This window comes from Pollicipes pollicipes, unplaced genomic scaffold (genome assembly GCF_011947565.3).
Source record: "Pollicipes pollicipes isolate AB1234 unplaced genomic scaffold, Ppol_2.1 Scaffold_3447;HRSCAF=4054_pilon_pilon_pilon, whole genome shotgun sequence".
Lineage (NCBI taxonomy): Eukaryota > Metazoa > Arthropoda > Thecostraca > Pollicipedomorpha > Pollicipedidae > Pollicipes > Pollicipes pollicipes.
The window spans coordinates 25960486-25981721 of NW_023596297.1; the positions used below are offsets into that span (position 1 = coordinate 25960486).

Sequence of the window (21236 nt, forward strand, 5' to 3'; positions counted from 1 at the left end):
TGGTGTCCGACCGACATAAAGACCTCTGGCTCTTCAGGGACACTGGCCCTGCGGGCCGGGGTCCCTGAATGGGATCTCCGGCCGATCTTTCCGGCCCTTGATCGTAGGTTCCGAGGGGCCCGAACCTACGGGGGGCCGGAATGGCCCCTCAAAACCTAAGGGGTAGAGGAGGGCACGTGCCTACTGTGCCCACCCCTCTCCCTCCCTCCTGCTCGCTACCGTACTTGGTTGCAATGCCTCAAAGTGGTCTATGCGGTTTTTTATGATGAAAATGGTAACGTGATGTTGCCAGTTTCAGAAGAGCAAACAACATCGCTTTTTGGCTTTCAATTGTTCCTTGCTTGAAGAAATCTGTCATGCGGTTCCATAGGTTGGGCTTGGCTGCATGGATGACAGTGAAATAGGGTTGTCGTATTCCGGCGCATCTATGCGTCAGAGCTTGTTGTTTGTTATGCTCGTGACTGAGAACCTCGGGTTGCCTAATTTGGCGTAAAGATCAAAGCAGGTTTCATTAATTGAGGTGGAGCGTGCTAAGCCGGCTTTTTTTTACTTGGGTACCTGTATTGCCGACGGTGGGGAGAGAGCTACGCTGGCTACAGGGTTCCTGTACTGCCATGATGGAGAAATGCTGTTAGGTATCAGCCGACGTAGTGACGTCACTGAAAATGGGTTTGCATCGATCGGGATTCTTTTGGGCCGACTGAAGCCTACAAGGCATTTGCTAGCGATATGATGTCACTGGTATTCGACTGGATATGTGACGTCACTGGTTGTGAGGCTTTAGGGCTCTTTTGGGTGCAATGAATGCCGTAAAGCATCACCTGACGATATGTCGTCGCTGGTATTCAATGAAACATCAGGCGCAACGGGCCTTATTCCATATTTACCTTTCGTACCTGTCTGCTGCAAGCATTTGCGTGCCGAATAAAAGCTTGACCGAATCACCTGAATGTGTGACGTCACCAATCATCACTTGATACGAGTGCACTTAGGCCCCACGGCCGCGGTGTATCATGTTCCGTGAAATATCACTGGGTATCGTGACGTCAGTGATATTCGACTAAATATTGGTCGCAACACGTCAAGGTCCATTTTTAGCTTCGTACCTGTCTACTGCAAGCACTGGCGTGATGAATAAAAGCTACCAAATCACGTGAGTGTGTGACGTCACTGGTCATGCATTTTTATGGATCTTTGGGGGCCAACTGAGGGCCGTAAAGCATAACCTAATGATGTGACGTCACTGGCATTCAACTGTGTGTGATGTCACTTGTGATCAGATTTTACGGCCTCTTTTGGGCCGACGAAAGGTCATACGACATTAACTGAAGATGTGCCGTCACTGGTATCCGAATACAATTCAGGCGGCCATGGCCATGCTCCATCTTTACCTTTAGTACCTGTCCATTGCAAGTATTTGAATGCTGAAGGAAGGGTCTGCCGAATTACCTGAGTGTGCAACGTCACTAACCATTAATTTGTATAGACTGTTTTGAACCCACTGTAAGCCATGCCACATCAGCTGACCATATGACGTCACCGGTTTTCGTCTAGGTGTCATGCGCAACAGGCCATGCTCTATCTTTGCCTTTCGTACCTGTTTACTGCAAGCATTCGCGTGTTATATCAAGGTGATGCTGAACCATCTGAGTGCGTGACGTCACTGGTCATGAGTTTATACAGGTTCGCTTGGGCAGCCCAATGCAACAAAGCATCATATCCTGTAAAGCGTCGCGGGATGATATGACGTCACTGGTATTCGACTCAACATCAGGCGCAACAGGCCATGTTCCATCTTTACCTTTCGTACCTGTCTACTGCAAGCATTCGCGTGTTATATCACGTCATTGGTTAAGAGTTCTTACGGGCTCTTTTCAACCCCCTATATGGTATAATGCTTCAGTTGACGATATGATGTCACTGGTGTTCGACTTACCATCAGGCACAACATGTCATATTCCATCTTTGCCTTTCGCACCTGTTAAAGTAGTGGCGAGCCTAATGATGGCTCTGCCGAATCACCTGAGTGCGTCATCATGAGTTTTTACAGGCTATTGTTGGCCGAGTGAAAGCCATTAGGCATCATCTAACGATATGTCGTCACTGGTAATCCACTAAGTGTGTGACGCCATTGGTCATGAGTTTTCCCCGCGCCTTTTTGGGCCGACTTAAGGCCATTAGGCATCAGGTAACGATATGACGTCACTGGTATTCAATTAAGCATCAGGTACAATATGTCATGTTTCATCTTTACCTTCCGCACCTATCTACTGCAAGTATTCGCGCGCCACATAAAGGCTCTGCCCAATCACCTGAGCGTGTGGTGTGACTGGTTATGAGTTTACGCGGGTTTACTCGGGCTGACTGAAGGACATCAAGCATCATCTGGCGATGTGACGTCACTGGTATTCAACTTAACACCAGGCGCGACAGGCCATGTTCGTCTTTACCTTTCGTACCTGTCTATTGTAAGCATTGACATGCTTAAGGAAAGCTCTGTGAAATCTCCTGAGTGTGTAATGTCACTGGTCATGAGTTCTTTACGGGCTGCTTTTTTGTACCTATAGGGTACAAGACATCAGTTGACGATATGACATCACTGGTATTTGACTTAATCTCAGGCGCAACAGGCCATGTTCCATCTTTGCCTTTCGCACCTCTATACTGCAAGTATTCGCGCGCTACATAAAGGCTCTGCCGAATCACCTGAGCATGTGGTGTAACTGGTCATGAGTTTACGCGGGCTTACTCGGGATGACTGAAGGACATCAAGCATCACCTGACCATATGACGTCACTGATATTCGGGCTGTGGCCCAGACTTATGGCCGCTAGGCGGCGCCCTTGATTATTATTTAGCCATCAGGGCATTCCGGACCGTAGCTGCTCAGGGGCGCATCCTGTGATGTCGGGCGGAATAGCTTTGCATATACGTCGGTTTGTGGGCTGGGAAAACCTTTGTTTTGTGTTTACGTTGGTTCAAAATTTTAGTCGTTGAAACAGCCCGTTGCGTTTGAAGTTGTTACTTAATGGTGCGCACAATAAAATTAGTGTGCTTAACTATGGTGCATCTCCCACCTCTGCTGCGGAACTCCGTAGCCGTAGGTGGCCAAGTGACCTCCTACCAACTGATGATCAGTGACGTCACATACTCAGGTGATTCGGCGGAGCCTTCATATAGCACGCGAATATTTGCAGCAGCCAGGTACGAAAGGCAAATATGGAGCATGACCTGTTGCGCCTGATGTTTAGTCGAGCACCAGTAACGTCATGTCATCAGCTGATGCATTATAACCTAAAATGGGTTCAAAGGAGCCCGTAAAAAACTCGTGACCAGTGACGTCACACACTCAGGAGATTCGACGGAGCCTTCATTCAGCACGTCAGTGCCTTTAATAAACAAGTACAAAAGGTAAAGAAAGTACGTGGCATGTTGGACCTGATGTTAAGTCGAATAACAGTGACGACATATCATCCTGTGATGCTTCACGGGAGGTGTTGCTTTGTGGCCTTGGGCGGCCCAAGTGAATCCGTATGAACTCATGACCAGCGACGTCACCCACTCAGATGATTCGTCTGCAGTTTAGTTGATTACCAGTGACGTCATATCGTCAGCTGATGCTTGATGTCTGTCAGTCAGCCCGAGTAAACCTGCACAAACTCATGGCCAGTTACACCACACGCTCAGGCGAATCGACAGAGCCTTTTTGTAGTGCACGAATACTTGCAGTAGGCAGGTGCGAAAGATAAAGATGAAACATGGCTTATTGCAACTGATGTTAATTCGAATACAAGTGACGCCATAACGTTATCTGATGCCTAATGACCTGAACTCGGCCAAAAAAGGCCCGTAAAAGCTCATGACCAGTGACGTCACACACTCAGTGGATTACCAGTGACGTCATTTCGTTAGCTGATGCCTTATGGCTTTCGCTCAGCCAAAAATAGTTGGTAAAAATTCATGACCAGTGACGTCGCACACTCAGGTGACTCGGCAGAGCCATCATTTAACGCACCAATACTTTACAGGTACGAAAGGCAAAGATGGAACATGACCTGTTACGCCTCATGTTAAGTCGAACACCATTGACATCATGTCGTCAACTGATGCATGTTTCCTTATAGAGGGTTCCAAGGAGCCAGAAAAAACTCATGACCAGTAACGTTACACACCCAGGAGACTCGACAGAGCCTTCATTCAGCACGTCAATACTTGTAATAGGCGGGTACGAAAGGTAAAGATAGAACATGGCCTGTCGCGCCTGATGTTAAGTCGGACACCAGTGACGTCATATCATCAGCTGATGCATCATACCGTTTGGGGGTACAAAAGGTCCCGTAAAAAGCTCTTGACCAGTGACGTTACTTACTCAGGAGACTCGACAGAGCCTTCATTCAGCACGCCCATACTTCCAAGAGACAGGTACGAAAGGTAAAGATAGAACATGGCCTGTCGCGCCTGGAGTTTAGTCGAATACCAGTGACGTCATATCGTCAGCTGATGCTTGATGTCCTTCATTCAGCCAGAGTAAACCCGCGTTAACTCATAACTAGTTACACCACACGCTAAGGTAATTCGGCAGAGCCCCTGTGTCGCGCGAATACTTGCAGTAGATAGGTGCGAAAGGTACAGACGAAACATGGTTTAGATGGAGCATGGCCTGTTGCGCATGATGTCTAGTCGAAACCCAGTGACATCATATCGTCAGCTGATGCCTTATGGCCTATAGTAGGCTCAAAAGAGTGTGCAAATTAATGGCCAGTGACGTACACACTCAGGTAATTTGGCAGAGCCTTCCACGGCAATGCTTGCAATGGACAGGTACCAAAGATAAAGGTGGAACATGGTCTGTCGCGCCCGAAGTTCATTCGAATACCAGTGACGTCACATCTTCAGTCATTGCCGTATGACCTTTCGTCGCCCCAAAAGAGGCCGTAAAACCTCATGACCAGCGACACGCACAGTCGAGTGCCAGCGACGTCACATCGTTAGCTGATGCTCTATGGTCTTTAGTTGGCCGCACAAAAAATCCGCCAATACTTGCAGCAGACATGTACGAAAGGTATAAATGGAGCATGACCTGTTGCCTGATGTTCAGCCAAATACCAGTGACGTCATATCGCCAGCTGATGCCTAACGGCATTTCGTCGGTCCTATAGGGCCCGTGGAAACCCACGGCCATTGACGTCTTACAGTCGTATAGCAGTGACGTCGCTAGCTGACACCTTGTGGTCTTCAGTTGGCCGAAAAGCACCGTTGGAACTCATGGCCAGTGATGTCACACACTCAGGTGGTTCGGCAGCTTTCATCCAGCACGCCAATGCTTGCAGCAGACAAGTACAAAGGTAAAAATGAAGCACGGCCTGTTGCACCCAGTATTTATTCGAATACCAGTGACGTCACGCTATCCGGTGATACTTCGCGGACCACGACACACCGTGGTCGTGGGGCCTAGGTGCACTCGTATGAAGTGATGATTAGGGATGTCACACATTGGGGTAATTCGGTCAAACCCCTATGCGGCACGCAAATGCTTGCAGCAGACAGGTATGAAAAGTAAAGATGGAACGAGGCCGGCCGCGCCTGATGTTCAATCGAATACCAGTGACGACACATGGCCAGTTGATGCATTACGGCATTCAGTTGACCCAAAAGAGCCTTACACACTCACGACCAGTGACGTCACATACCCAGCCGAATACCAGTGACATCATATCACAAGCAAAAGCCTTATGGCCTTCAGTCGGCCCGAAAGAACCCCGACCCCGATCGATGCAAAACCATTTTCAGTGACGTCACAATGTTAGCTGATGCCTCACAGCTTTTGCCCCGCACGACAATACTCGAAACCCTGCAGCTAGCGTAGCTCTTCCCTCCGTCGGCCATACAGGTACCCAAGTAAAAAATTACCGCTAAGCCAAGGTGCAGCCTATAAGAGGATTCTCAAGAACTTGTTCTAAACAGCGGAAGCTTTCCATGAATCCGCCCCACCGAACTGTGATAGGCGCTCGTGCTAGGGTTCTGTGCGTTGCATTGCTGGCTGCATCCAGCCAACCTGCATCTGCATCATTCTTTGACGAGCTGCAAGATGCCGTTCAGAATGTTGGCACATTTCTGAATGAAATTGGTGTTGGCGCAACTCAAGTTCTGGATGGTTGGCGCTTCATCCAAGACTTTGTTGATTCAACAATTGATGAGAACTGTGACTTCAAATGCAACCTAGGTATACACAGTGAACTTTTATGAATGCTCCTACTTTCCCTTGCTTCTAAGACAAATGATCATGAAAGTGCATGCTGCAGATAAGTTAATGATTGCTGCAAAGCTGTGTGGTATAGTATTGTTTTATGTCTGTGATGACTGCATATTTAATTGATGTTGCCCTCAGATTGTGTGAGAAAGGTGTCATATCACCACAGCAGTTTGATTGTTTAAGAGTGTTGAGTTGTCCAGAGGGACATCAAATATATTGTTCATTAGACTTATGGATAGTACTAGCATGGATGCTATGGATTTTGGGGGTCTGACAAAGCTGAAGAGTTCTGAGTGAATTGTATGTTGCTCTTGCCACCACTCATAAAGGTCCACATTTGAAGATATCAAAGCCAGTATCAGGTATGATGTGATAAGTTCACTTATATTCATCAGTATTCTTTTAAGTTGCAAGGCTGCTCTAGACAGCATGATTTTAAGAAGTAAATATGTTTCTCAATTAATCATGTTTCATTACATTATTGTATCTTGCACAATATTGATTGATAGCAAAATAGCTGTAGTTATACATGGAAATTGTGGTCATGAATGCCAGATATGGATGGCTAGGCAATTTTATGCTGTGTGGCTTAATTACCACATGACTGATGGAATGGTTGGATAAAAAGTCTCCCCAAAATTGTTTACATATCTGTCTGGCATGTTGCTCAGAAACCAGGAATGTTTAGATCCTTAGGTCAGGGCTTTGAACTGCACCAAATGATCTCCAGGATGGTTATTTCAATTCAAACCCTCATGCAAGTATGGACCATTTCCCTCAATGTGTGTGTGTGTGTATCTTTTTCTCCAGTTTTCTAAAGCTAAGGTGCTAATGATGCTTTTCCAGGCTATGTCCCCATCAACAACACCAACTATATACCATCATCAGATGGTTGTGGCAGTCTTGGCATCAAGGTACTGTACAAACAACTACCATCCCTTCCACAGTGCACCCATCTCACCACCATGTTTCCTTGACAAGATGGCAGGGTTGGTGCATCCTGTCTAGTGTTTTGGATATATTTCCCTGCCCAGTTGTTTAATCATGCTGAAATTGGAGCTGGGTGAGTTTGGCTATGTGTGCATTTGATATGAAAGTTTCATGTTCATAAAGCATTTTGGTGAACTTATTCTGTCTAACCATGGCATATTAGTATTTGTTGATGGATTTTGGCCTCCTTGGTCTGTCAGCAATTTAAAGAGCTTCCCCTGTGACCTGTGGCTCAATCTTTGATTTATAAGTATGCCAAAACAACCATAGTTCCAGCACCCATGTCCTCAGGTTAAGCATTTGACCTATGGTTCTTGAACCTCAATCCTTGTCTCACAATTTTTGACCCTACCTCATAGCTACAGGCAAACCCCTAATTTCCAGCTGACAAGCCATGTCCTCTTACCTACAGTGGGACACTGAGCAGCTGCCAGTGGAGCAGCTGTCAGACTGTTGTGACGCACACGACCTCTGCTACGACACGTGCGGCGCCGACCGCGACTATTGCGACCTGGCCTTCAAAAAGTGCCTGTATGCTGCCTGCGAACGCCAAAAGCGCCAGCTGGACAAAATCAGTCAGAAAGGTGGGCACAAGATGTGGCAGGCAGACCCACACAGCAGGTGCTTGCATGGTGCTGCGACACCCCAGCCTGGAATCAGGCTAATATTTGGCTTGTTGTATGAAAGCACACCATGGTGTGTGATGTCATCAGCTTTGTAATCTCGCTCACAGATTTAAGAGCAGTTTTGCATGAACTTGAGATCTGTCGAGTTCATCCTAAAAGCTTTGTACATTCAGTTTATGGGCAGGAACTCCAGTGGGTTTCGAAATGTTATTGGTCGTTGCTATGCCTGCCACGCTACGTTCCTAACCCATGAGCTTAAATGCTTCAGTTTACCGTGCTTGATTGACCTCTGTTTTTGTATTGCTGTTGTCGGTCTCGACGTTCTCGCGTGAATTTCAGTAGCATGGAATCCTTGGTTTGATTTTAGGAAGAGGACATCGAGGAAACATAGCCCCTTTGCGTAACAGGCACGGTATCCGTCGGGGTAGTCCTGGTAGTCCTTCCGACTTAGGGGATTGTTATGATCCGTCCATGCATTCGTCGTCAATAATACTTCCAGTTTGTGCGTTGTTACTCCCACACCCATCATATGAGATGATTGCGTGGTAACCAGGCGGTAGATTCACGTTAGGCGGCGTCACTGGTTGTCCTGCCGACTGATTTCCTGCCGTTCCAGCATGCAAGGGCACGTCGAAGCTGCTGTATACGGGCACGCTGGCTCTGGGCTGTAAGTCGTACCGGGATGCTCAGAAACGAGCCTGCACATGCGTCAAGCAGGGGTCGAAAACCCCATGACAAAGAACTTGAGTGCACTCCTTACGCAAGCGCCATTTTACGCCAGTGGTGTTGACTTTCTCAGGCAAGGTTTGCAGATAAGATATGCGTTTGTTCAACCATTGTGGATTGCACTGTTTTTGTTGTGACGAATATCAGCCCAGCTGAGTCCTGGCGTCCCGTGACGAATAACGAATCAGTGCGAACTTGGTCGCGCGGGCGAATGTTATGAGCTGAATAAGAGGTGCGATGGGTGTTGCACTGTGTACCCGTTGCGATGGTGGTGATGTATTTGGTTTTGTGTTGTGTTATTTGGTCTGAGCTCCGACAGATGACAGCTCAGACAGGCGGCTTTCCCTGACACGCTGGCCAAAGACTTACTGGTATACGGTGGGTGACATTCCTTTCCTGGTGTTCTCCTGCCTTGATGATCTAGAATGTTAGAACAATGGCCTATGTTGTAACTCGCATGATATACGTACTAAATATTACGTGTGCGGCAAAACACGATGTGTCCTCATCCTCGCATTACTTGAGTTATCCGCTGGATTGTAAAACATCTTCCACGCTGTCAAATTCCTGGAAAGATGTCGTCCTAGAATTGTAGTCGACAGGATTTTCTATCCAACATTTTCCGTTGAACAGAACGGAGGCTGCCTGTGCCTGGTGAGCGACAAAAGAAGAGCTGCGTCATGAGCGAGTTGTTCGGTTTGCCACCCAGCGAAGGAGCCGGACAGTGTGGCTGGGATCATGGACGCCCACTCCGATCTGCACCGAAGTTAACATCGGCTGAATTGACTGATATCTGTTGACGGTCCGTTCAGGAGATTCATGACATGCGAACATCGTAGTAATATATTTTTGTGCAGAGCGGATCAACGCATGGTGTATGGACAAACTGCTGCGTTGTCTCGCTGTTGCGGATGTATATCAATCCTTGAAAACCTTCCATCCATGCTGCGCAACACCTTGTGAGGTTTTTCCCAAAACACTCGCGGCAAACTAAGTCTTTCATGAGATATTTGCTTCTCGATATACTAAGATGTGAAGATCTGTCACGTCTATGATCTGTACCCACCGTGTGATGATCTGACAAGTGGAATATGCGAGTAATAGCCAGCGTATCGTGTCCTACGGGAGTGTCGCTGGTGACTTTTTTGTGCTTACTACCCGAATTTGGAATTCAATTCATGAGTACCGTGTTTAGGTTACCTGACTGGCATTCAAATAACATTCGGAGGCAAAGTACGAGGCTTGACGTAAGAGCCAGGCGGGACTGCCCTCTGTCAAACCTTTACACCCGTACACTTCGTTTTATGTCGCAGCTAAAGTTTTGAAAGTCGAGCCTGTAACAAGTTGAAAAGGTCGAGTGTATCTTAACCTCTCCATGCAGTGTCTATATTATGTGCTGCCGAAGTGTGTGTGTGTGTGTGAGGGTAGGAGGATATCCTCGGGGCACGCATAGCCCGTCGCTGTTGAGCTTGGCGTGTCGGACTTATGACAGGAGCTTGCGCGTGCACTGTCCTTTGTCCTAAATACAAGGATGCTCGGATTGTTGTGAGTTGTTTTATTGTCACTTTGACATTGAGAGCAGTCCAGTACCCGATACGGGGCGGCGTAGTAAGATGAGCGCGAAATGGGACAGAAGGTGTGCGGATTCGTGCTTACGGCCGTCTGGGATTGCGGTATAGGTTCGAATCGTCTAAAGGCAGTCGCTGTCACGGCTTTATGCGGGTCACCACCTCGGCGCAGTCACGTGCTGGTGCGGCGCAGCTCCAGGAATGCAATATCCGTGAGCAGGCGTGTGAAAGGCATCCACGGTATTTGATCAGTCATGTTAGAAGAAACAGACTAAAGCAGGCTGGATTTGGGGGCGGGTCACATGGGCGCGCGCCGAGGTGGGTGTGCTGGTGTGGGTATCCGCTGGGTATGGCCGTGCCCGTCGCTCACTGATCGATCCTGACAGCGTTTTTAGGTGGGGATGACGGTCATTAATTTTTTACTTTAACCTACGTCGATGAAACTCATTAAAACTGGGTTCGCTGCAAATGTATGATTGCGCTATGAGATTTGTTATCCATTTTGTCTCATTCAAGATCCCTTAAATTTCATTTTTCCTCTCTGACTTCGTAAACTTCCATTGGACTAAACTCCCGCGTACTTACATTGGGCTAAGCTCTCCACGAACACACATCGGCCGCATGTTGAAGCCTTTTTTGTCTTGATCCCGGTGATAAGCTTATCGTGAAAAAAAAACACTTTATGCACAGCTGGCCTAACATGTTAATGAGACCGCGTGCCAGGAACGTGTAAGGTACCTACAGAAACACGTGTGTTGCAGAATCTGTTATGATAAAAAGTAGCTTCGCAACCCCCCTTGCGGTGGGCGATCTCACTAAAGTCGGCGTCAGGCCGCGTCTTACCAGAGCCAGCACAGGGATCGGTCTCGTCAGGGCCAGCACAGTCGTCGGGCTCACCAAAGCCAGCTTAACGGCGGGTCTCTCCAGAGCTAGCGAGGGGCCGATCGGACATTAGAGACACTTGGAAGCATGGCTCGTCTCCTAAATCTACTTTCCGTTTGTAAAATTTTGAACTGCAATTTTAAAGAACGGAAATGGTATGTTGGCTATGTTCCACACCGCGCGTACCCCGCTCAAAACTAAGGGGCACGACTCCCGCAGCGAGGTAATAAGTTTCAACCTGCTGCACATCACTGACAAGTGTGAGAAGGGCGTTGAATAACCGAAGGAGCGAGGCGCACTCCGACGTTTACAGCGGGCGAGGTCTCATATTGAGGGGAACGTACGAAGTCTGTTCGTTCTGTATATCCACGACATTGTAGGAGTAGTATCGGAAACATGCGCTTAAAACAGGCACAACGACGAAAAAGGTGCGGATCAAGTGGGCCACGGGGAGAGGAGCTGAGTCTCCAGCTATGTGAAAAGTGTCATGAGCCCCATGTCCGGTGAGGGGAAAGAAGTACGAAAAAATAGCTTCCTCAACGTGGGGTAATTACCGTTTCTGTGGGTCGCGTTGAGTGCTCTTAGCGCTCTGTGTTCAAGTTTGGAATTTTGGTTGCATCACCAAAAAGCACTAACACGGCCGACAAGTGCGGATTTTTCTGAGGTTTGGAGGGACAGTTGCCAAGGTCTTGAAGGTTGTGGGGAGACGCGTCCCCCACGATGTCGTCGCCACTGCTCATCACACCTATGCGACACTGCGTGAGTCGTCCTTCAGGAAACCTTCATGAGAAGGTAGTGCTTGGCGACGTATAAGCCTTCGCTGCAGTAAGGCGTGCAATATCTGTCAAAAAAATTCCAGCGGCGTTAAGCCGTCGTGTAGCACCAACATTTTAGGCGGACCTAAAAACAAACGGATTCCATCACAGCAACAGTCTCTCTGCGGGTCTCCTCAGATAGCTGTTGTAGTGCCATGTTGTGGGCGGACCTAAAAACAAACGGACTCCATCACAGCAACATAGTCTCTCTGCGGGTCTCCCCAGGTAGCTGTTGCAGCGCCATATTGTGGGCGAAACTAAAAACAAACGAATGTCGTTACAACAACGTGCTGCGGTTCAGTCTCAACTCGATCACTGCTTCGGATTCGGAATCAATTTCCTTGAAGTGAAATAAACACAGGCGTGCCTTCGGTGATGATTGGGACCAGGGGCATGCCGACGGCCGTGGCAATTTTGCACCCAAAAGCTATTTTCGGCAGGTTTCATAATATACATGGACAAACCGCTGGCGGGCTTATGCTCAAGTTTGAACCATCATGCTACAATCATTAAACGGCGAACGGGACAGGACGGCTGAAGGCTGCAGGGGCAAACCCTATCTGATTGCAGCAATGCATGTAGTGTGCCGACTCCTTGGAGACAATGCAATGCAACCTTCCGACCATGAATCCACTTCCTCTGCAGATCGTTCTGCTTGTGCGACATTGCTTGCGGGGTGATTCGGGGTGTGGCGCAGACACAATTAGGACGGCCATTGTCTTAACTTGCAGGCCGCGCCGGCACGAGCTGGCGGGGGTATAAGAACGCCGCGCGAGAGCGCATGCTACGGCACTCGCAGGTTGTGACCTCCCGGCCGCACCAGCATCACCATGAAGGTTGGTACCCGCACCCGTGTTCTGCACGTGTGTGTAATAGCTGTGTGTGGCTGATGCCGTCTGTAGCTCCAAGTACAGACGGTGTGGTTGGTGTTTGTTGGTAGGTTTCATCTTTATAAACGTCACGACTAAGGGCTCATTCCCTGGGGGCGGTCCCAGTCCATAGCTCATAAAAAGGAGATGCGTTTAAAATCATTGTCATGAACTGTTACTAGTCGCTTTTTTCCATCTGCAGTGGCTTGTGTATCATCACCACCCGTCCTCTGTTCAGTCATCACGTGGCGACGTCAGCATTGTATTAGGAGGAGGGGAGAGACAGCGTGCCAATTGTCCCTAGACGGCCTTGGATGGCCAGTGGGCAAATTGTTGTGTCGTAAACGTTTGGCCAGATACTGTTGCGTACTGGCGCAATTCGTCAATCCAGGGGACGCAACCAGAATTTTCTCAAGGGGAGGGGGGCGGGACCGGAGCTCAGTGATAATTTATCATCCGCCTTCGACGCTCCGTCAGAAGCCATCCATGGTAACAATGCAAAAGCGGATTGAAGCGGGGACATCCCTCTTTGGCTGTGCCCATGATTCCTCTGAATTCCCTTGGATAGCCTAATTGCGTAACGTATGCGAAAGAGTACAATATAGATGAGTCGGATTCGTTGCGTGGCTCTGTGGCCAGGTGTAGCTGCTTCTCCGAGATTGAGGGGTGAAATCAGGATACAGGGGGACAAAATGGCCAAAAGTGGCGTTTGTAGTGCAGGAAGATGTCGAAAACGTGCGTTCTGATACGGAAGTAGGGGTGGGGAGCCCATTTCGGCAAAATTAGGAAAACATGCATCCCGCCCGCACTCCTATCATGTGGTTACACCCCTGCAAAGAAGGAATATAGAGCGCAGTTATAGACACATTCTTGAAACACATTTTAGCACTAAGAAACAATGCTATGCAACATACCCTGCAGTCATACGGTTGCGAGGGCATCCCAACAACAGCGGTGCATCGCGTTGGTACCATGCCGGTGGTTCTGGTGCTAACACGGCGGGGCCGCGTCCCTTTCAGCTGGCACTGCTGCCCTGTCTGGTGGCTGTGGCCACCGCAAGCGGCTACGGCTACTTCCCTCACTCGTACAGCAAGCCAGTCCACGTCTACAGCAAGGTGGCCTACGTCAAGCCTTTCTACGGCGGCGCCTACGGATACAGCTCGTACTACAACGACTACCCCGGCTACGGCTACGGCTACCACGGCGGCTACGGAGACGACTACGGCAACCACATTGGCCACGGCTACGGGCACGGTTATGGCTACGGAAACAAGTATGGGTACAAGTACGGACAGAAATACCACCGCTACAGCTACGGACACAAGCACGAATACAGCAAGAACTACGCCTACGGCTACGGTCGCAAGTACGGCCACTCCTACGGCCATAAATATGGATATGACCACGGCCGTAAATATGGCTACCACTACCACCAGCGTTATCCCTACAACTACGGATACCCCTACAGCTACCATGGATACGACGACCATGACGACTATTGAACAGCTGGTCCCAACGTCCTGACACCGCCCGGCCCCACGGTACCAGACCAAAAATGACGCACGATCCGACTGAAACGTACACGTCCGCGAAGGAAATATGTGTTGTGTGTGTAAGGAGCAAGTGGAATAAAGCATGGCTGCAGAACACGGTGTCCAAACCGCACTAACCTGGAAAATGGTCGCGAAGCACGTACCATGGTTTTACGGACTGGCTTTGCGCAGCATTTTGCAAAACTCCTAAAGGTGGGGGGGGGGGGGGGTGATGACTGAACGGATCAGTCATGCAAAGACCAGTCAATTCTAACCACGGCCCTCGCATCACAATCGAGTGCATATTTGCTTTGAGGTCAAGGATGCCTGCACATCACCATGGTGCAGAGGTCGCTCGCATACGGCGATGACTTTCCATACTTGCACCGTAGCGTGCGTGATTTACTGAGAACGGTGAACCTGAAATGTGTGACAAACAAGACAATCTATTCACGTATATATACGTCAAAACACATATTTGTTACAGCTGCGAATCCGAGCTTCTCTGTGCAAAACGGACGCACCAGAACGTAGTGCAGACACTCAGTTTTCTACCCACGAACCGCCCACAAAATGCCCAATGGAGTTCCAAGCTTCACGCATAACATAACATGGCTTATTCCGACGAAGCCGCGGAAAACGAAAAATAGCCTAGCGAAACAGATGTCTTAATCTGACGTGCGCAGCTCCTGGGAAACGTGACTCTGCTCTGTAGCCAGTTCTCAAACGCCCAGCATGAGGCCAAAATGCGTATGAAAGCGAAAAAACGATGCCCACGGAAAAGACGATACACCAGCCGGGTCAGAAAAGGGTACTCAAGCCGCTTCTAACCATTCCTGATTCATAAGAAAGCACGGCGAACGCAGCATTTGACGCAGCGTGCAGGAACGGCAAACATCAACTTTCATCACAATGATGAACTTAAAGCCACGTAAATAGCTCATTCCGAGGGACCACAGCGTACCAAGCTTCACAGCCATCCGGGAGAAGGGGCAATCATATCAGCATATTTTGCACTACAAACAAGGAAACATACTTTACGTACACCGAATGTACAACAAGGACATCTGCATAGCGAAGTCCTTAAGTCACTCCAAACCCCATGAATGGGAGGTGGCACGCCACAACACGACGTATGACATCAGTATGACAGGTCAGCGGCGCACACCAACGAACTAAAGGTCAGTGTACACACTCAACACCCTGCCGGTGGGAAGGGGGGCGGGCGGCCGAGTCACTGAGAACCGCCAACACACACCCGGCCGGCCGGAAAGTTCATCGCGACAGTCCGCTTTGGCCCGTGACCAGAGGAGGGCGGCCGGCCTGCTCGGACGCGGCCAGGAGAGGGGGGGGGGAGGGGGAGGGGGAGGGGCAGTGGCAGCGGCGGCGGTGGCGCTCACTCGGCTGAGATCAAACGCCGTCTGGGCAGCGCTGGGCCAGCGCGACACCGGCCGGCTCAGCTCCCGTATGTGTCGCAGTCGGCGGGCAGCGGCCGGCGGGGGCCGCAGCCCTGGCCGGGGGCCGCACCAGGCGGCCGTCCGCCCCACAGACCGACGGGCGCCGGGCGGATCAGCCGCGGCGCCACAGCAGCTGGCCGTCGCAGGGCATCCACACCTGCGGACGGACGCCGGGGCAGGTGTGAGGCGCAGCGCAACCGGGCCAGGATACGATACGGCGCCGCCAGCACAACGCACCGCACCACGACGCCGTGACATAACGGCCCTAGGCTGTCAACCAACAAACCCTGCCGCCATTCATTCCGTCAAGAGGTCGCAGTTTCATCAGTGCGAGCTGGATGAGTAGCTTACGCCAAGAACGTATAGCATTTACCAGGGTACACTTACGACTGAACGAAAAGGGCCAACTTCGATTTACAACCTCAGAGTAGCAGAGTAACTTTTGACAAGTTTCCTTTTCACAAGCGTTGAAAAACCTGGTATCGAACCATACTTTATGCCTGGCTGCTCTGTTGTTTCACACAAACCGAAAGCAAACTAAAGCGGCTCGATTCGGTTTACCAAATATTGCCCCTAGGCCACCAACAACGGGACGCCTGTCACGCTGTCAGTGTTGTCAATGGGATCCCCGACGATCGGTATCGAGCTGATTATATGGTACACGCCAGCATTGAACAAGTGTTGGCCAAAACACTCCATGTATCCGGGAGTTCACATGGAGTAATATGCAATGATTTTGAATGCATGATTTAGAATATTTTAGCAACAAAATACCCGATATTTGCGCTTACTCTCTGCAAAATCAACACAATTTGAGGCAACCACGATAGGCAATCAACAGAAAACCTATGGCCTGGAACGCTATGCAAAAGGAATCGAAAATCCATATGCTCTGCTGACAATATATTCATCTGGACAAGCTTTTTAAAACTTGTTTCGGTCACTGCTAACGTGCTACCACAAATCTGCATTTGCAGCGACAATGTTGCAACACGTATAAGTTTTTAATGGAAATTCACTTCACAATTTCGTCGACAAGAGATACATTCACGAGAAAACCACACACCGTGCAACGCCAAGCTCCGTGCCATTCTCGGGATACCAACACTAGTCCCGTCAAAATCACATACCAGGCAATCGGTGGCGTGATGATTAAGCTGAGAGTCAGCGAGGCCAGTGGTAAAGGGATCGTTTCCTCACGGCGCCCGCCCCTTCTGCCAGAAAGAGACCGGCGACTCCATATGGTTTCTGCTGCTGAGTACGTCGCAAAGCCCCAACGGCAATACAAACTAATATGTCGTGGAAACCAGTGGGATTATCATCCCAACTATTCAAACTTTCATTGGCTTACATGGCGCGTGAGATTACGACGGATGTTCACAATTCTATGACCGAAATGTCGCCTGACGGTAGACTCCCAGGTCTCTTGCCTGCAAACAGAACGACGCATGCACGTAAGGTCCACGCATTTTCAGCTTAACTGCTACCATACCCTCACCGAAACAAGAGCATTTGACGGAACTATGCTCACTGGCGTACTGTGAGGCACAGGGCAAGGAAATCCAGAGGCCATGCATCTATCACATTCCCTGGCTGAAAATGCGCTTGGCACGTGAGCTCAGGAAGTCGACGCACGTTTGGGAACACGAAACAGACTGATATACCCAGTAACAATGTCACCAGGCGCGTTAAGACGCGAACGGCCATGTGGCGGAGCAAGTTAGCGATACAGGGGCCAAGGGAGCCCAACGTCTAAATATAACCGGCGGCAACTGAGCCTGAAGCCGACCCCCTCCCCTACCCCCCCCCCCCCCCCCCCTCCCATCCTATCCCGACAGACATTGGTGACCTAACGACGTACCACGGTCCACACGTCAGCCGAGTCCCCAGAGCGGACGCTGCGAAATCTGCAGTCCCGACGACGGCGTCGTAGCTCACCTGCAGCCGGCGACAGGCCGAGCACGTCCAGCTCGTCCCCACTGAGGTCCGCCTCGTCCAGCAGCGTTACTTCCAGGGGCAGTCGGCTGGGGACGGGCGCCGGCCGCGCCGCGCCGCCCGGCCCCGGGGCCGCGGCGGCGCTGGAGCGGCGCCGCACTGGCAGCCCGTCAAAGCGCAGGAGGGCGGGCGGACGACGAGCGGCGCCAGAGCCGCAGCCGCCCGCCGGCCGGTCCTCCGCAGTGCCAGACAGCGCGGCCGGCCAGCGCCGCTCAGGGTCGGCCGGTGGCCCGGCCGTCTGCGCGGCCGGCCGGCCCTGCTCGCGGTTGGACGGCGGTCCGGCCGTCTGCGGGTGCCGCTCGTCCAGTGGCGCTCCAGCCGCCGGTCGGCCCTGCACCACAACTTCGCCGCTTGCCGAGTCGACACCCGTCGACTGCTGCCGAACGGCCGTCAGCGGCCTCCTCGCAGCGCGCGACAGTCGCAGGCGGCTGTCGGTCGACCCAGGCGCCGGGCGGTCCGCACCGTCGGCCGGCGCCGGCGGCTCCGGGTGGAACGACCTCCGAATCTGCTTGGGCGGCGCGCCGGCATCGGAGTCCGATGTCGCGGCGAGGACGCGCGAGCCGGCCCGAAAGGCGAGAGGAGCCTGAGGTGAGCGGGTGTCGCTTCCGGGAACCCCCGCTGCGACAGGTCCGCTGGATTGATCATTTGCTGGGGCCTCAGGTTTGAACGCCAGCTTCAGCTTCTGCGGATACGATGTTTTCGCATCAGGGTTCCGCGCGAAGCGTATCCCAGCCTGCCGACACCGCGCCGCCGGCGACCTCGCGACCAGCGGGGGTGGCTTCGCATCAGCTGAGGGGCGTGCCTGCACAGCCCGACCGTGTCCGGCCGTCGCCTGGCCGCCGCAGGGCGCGCTGCTCCTGCGCGCCGCGCCCGTCGCCGCCTCCTGCTGCTGCCGGCCACCGCCGTCCTCGCCGGCAGCCGCACGTCCCGGCCATCCCCGCAGTCCAGCTGGACGGTCACCAGCGCTCAGGCAAACTGGCTCCGGTTCGGTCTCAGCGTCGGCACTACGCACCCTCCTGGGCGACGGGTCATCCAGCCGCGGCCGGTTCCGCCCGGCCAGGCTTCCGTTGGAGGACGCCGCCCTCTTGCGATCCGCCGGCGGACCCGGACCGCTGCCGGCCCCAGTTTTGCCGGCGGCGCTGGCGGCGGGGCGGGTGGTACGCCGGGCGCGCGGCGGTCCGGTGGTGGCGCCGATCACGGTCAGCTGGCCGGAGATCTCCTGACGGAGGACGGCCGTGCCGCCGGCGAGCAGCGCGCCACCCGCCGCCGCCGCGCGCCACAGACGCTCCCGGCCGCAGCCGCGCACGGAAGACGGTGTCAACACGAGGCCACCGTCGGGCGAACTCGTCACTGTCAGCTGGCCAGCGTCGAGGCGTCGGTTCAGCGTGGCCAGAGGTAGCCGCAGCAGCCTGCCGGCCGCGCCCGTCACGTCCACGGCGGCGGCGCGGCCGGCCGGGTTCTGGAAGCGGCGCCCATCGGCAGCCACCACCTCCACGTCGTCGGCCGGATCCAGTCGCCACGGCACGTCCGACTCCAGCGCGCTCCCCGTCAGTGGCAGCAGCGCGCCGCTCTGCAGCCGCACGGCCACGCACTCGACGGTGGCGCCGCCCGTGGTCGCCGGACGCAGCACCACCACGTCCGCCACAGACGCCATGTCCACATGAGCGGGCAGCGTGAGCCGGCGCGGCTTCGGGCGCGGCGGTGGCGCCCCACCGTCCGCCGTCGCCGCCGCCACGCACGTGTCGGCCGGCGGCAGCGAACGCCGCCGCTGCGGCGTCACCCGGCCGAAGGTGCGCGCCGCGTGCCGGCGGCGCGTCGGCAGCGGCGGGTAGCACGCCGAGCGCAGCGCCACGGCGCGCCGCAGCTGCGGCAGCCGCCAGTGCGGCCGCTCCATGAAGCAGCTGCCGCCCGGCCGGTACTCGGGACAGTCGTGCACCTCATGGAACAGGCAGAACGGCCGGACGGCCGTCAGCGAGAAGTGGGGTAAATGGACGCACGCGCGCCGGCGCTCGGCAGGGGACACCGGCGACTGCCCGGCACACAACGGGATGGACGCTGACGCAAGTTTACGACACGTACCATTCTTGTCGTCGCCTTCGCCTTGGGGACGAAGTGTAGCCTGCGAGGACTTGACTAATGCGCAGGCGGCGTCGCGACCAACATCCGATCCCGCATGTTTCTTTGGATCAGGTTTCGTTCTAGTACTCGACTGTGCGCTATCGCACTGTTTCGCTTCGCTCCCTGCATGACATCGCCGTTCGCCGGCCGTGTCTATGTGACGTGATTGGTTCTCCAATTTGGCGGGCGAGGTTCCGCCTGGGCAGGTCTTGGGCTTAACTTTCTTGTCAACATCTGGCAATGTTGCAGTATAAACACCGTCCTCATTAGATGAGTCAGTAGACGGATGAAATGCCATCTTTCTGCCTCGCCGAGATCTTCTGGGCCTACTAGAATGTTCATTCCGGTCTTTGACATCTTTGCTCCCGCTGTCCTCGACCTTAATCTTCTCCTCCGTTCTCTCTCCCAGCACCGGCGCCTTCACATCGCTGGGGGCCTCATCTCGCGCGTCCTGGCCATTTAACCGCCGTGCTATCAGCTCACATATCCCACCACTGGCAGCGCCACACTGCAGCGTACCTGCGCTTTTCATCGCAAAGGTGGCGTGTGAGCCCTTTGCGATCGATGCCTTCAGCCATGCGCGGCGATCACCGTTCGGGTCTCCATCAAGTGCAGGCATTGCACGGTCGCACGGTCGTTCTGCGGATATTGGAGAGCCGTGCATAGCGTCAAGCTCTCCGCTGGATTCTCGTGAACACTCGTCCCTTTCTACCACTCCCGGCCGCTCCGCCCGTCCAACATCGTGATCCGGCCCTGGTGGAGGCTTCTGAAGATCTGTGAGTGGTGTTCGCCAGCGTGTGTCCTTAGACACTGTGCAGGCCACTTCCAGCACGTCATTTGGCAGGCGGCTGGTCTGTGACACAGTTGTGTCGTTTTCAGGGAGCATGTCCTCCGTCTCTGCATGGTGCATGCTCTCCGCCTCTTCATGTAGAATGTTCTCCGTCCCTGCATGGAGCATGTTCTCTGTCCCTGCATGGAGCGTGTTTTCTGTACCTGCATGGGACATATTCTCTGTCTCTGCATGGAACATGTTTTCCGTCTCTGCATGAAACATGTTCTCCGTCTCCGCATGGAGAATGTTCTCCGTCTCTGCATGAAGCATTTTCTCCGTTTCTACATGAAGCATGTTCTCCGTCTCTGCATGAAGCACGTTCTCCGTTTCTGCATGAAACATATTCTCAGTCTCTGTATGGGGCGTGCTCCTCCTTTCTGCATGGAGCATGTCCTCCGTCTCTGCATGGTGCATGTTCTCTGTCTCTTCATGTAGGATGTTCTCCGTCTCTGCATGGAGCATGTTCTCCGTCTCTGCATGGAGCGTGTTTTCCGTACCTGCATGGGGCATGTTCTCTGTCTCTGCATGGAACATGTTCTCTGTCTCTGCATGGGACATGTTCTCCGTCTCCGC

The 21236-nt window shown here is 52.6% G+C and overlaps 2 protein-coding genes and 1 long non-coding RNA gene across 4 annotated transcripts; 2 read left to right on the plus strand and 1 right to left on the minus strand.

Annotated features, from left to right (window-relative positions):
• Positions 1 to 454: 454 nt before the first annotated feature.
• Positions 455 to 10140, plus strand: GXIVsPLA2 (phospholipase A2 group XII). Of its 2 annotated transcripts, XR_005093474.1 has the most exons (6): positions 455 to 529; positions 5912 to 6223; positions 7100 to 7167; positions 7656 to 7827; positions 8486 to 8668; positions 9229 to 10140. XR_005093474.1 is itself a non-coding variant. In XM_037214889.1 (5 exons), the coding sequence occupies exons 2-5, from the start codon at positions 5977 to 5979 to the stop codon at positions 8602 to 8604; spliced, it is 606 nt and encodes a 201-aa protein (XP_037070784.1). In that variant the 5' UTR covers positions 455 to 529; positions 5912 to 5976; the 3' UTR covers positions 8605 to 10140. The 2 variants fall into 2 exon arrangements, 1 of the variants encoding a protein (XP_037070784.1); XM_037214889.1 differs by having other exon boundaries at positions 8486 to 10140.
• A 2550-nt stretch (positions 10141 to 12690) lies between these two features.
• LOC119092356 (prisilkin-39-like) lies at positions 12691 to 14231 on the plus strand. The gene is made up of 2 exons (XM_037215319.1): positions 12691 to 12696; positions 13749 to 14231. The coding sequence occupies exons 1-2, from the start codon at positions 12691 to 12693 to the stop codon at positions 14229 to 14231; spliced, it is 489 nt and encodes a 162-aa protein (XP_037071214.1).
• Positions 14232 to 15838: 1607 nt separating this feature from the next.
• LOC119091204 (uncharacterized) lies at positions 15839 to 17747 on the minus strand. Its single transcript, XR_005093374.1, has 3 exons — positions 17657 to 17747; positions 17070 to 17148; positions 15839 to 15875 (listed from the first exon to the last, which is right to left on the minus strand). It is a non-coding gene; the product is annotated as an uncharacterized LOC119091204 (long non-coding RNA).
• Positions 17748 to 21236: the final 3489 nt, after the last annotated feature.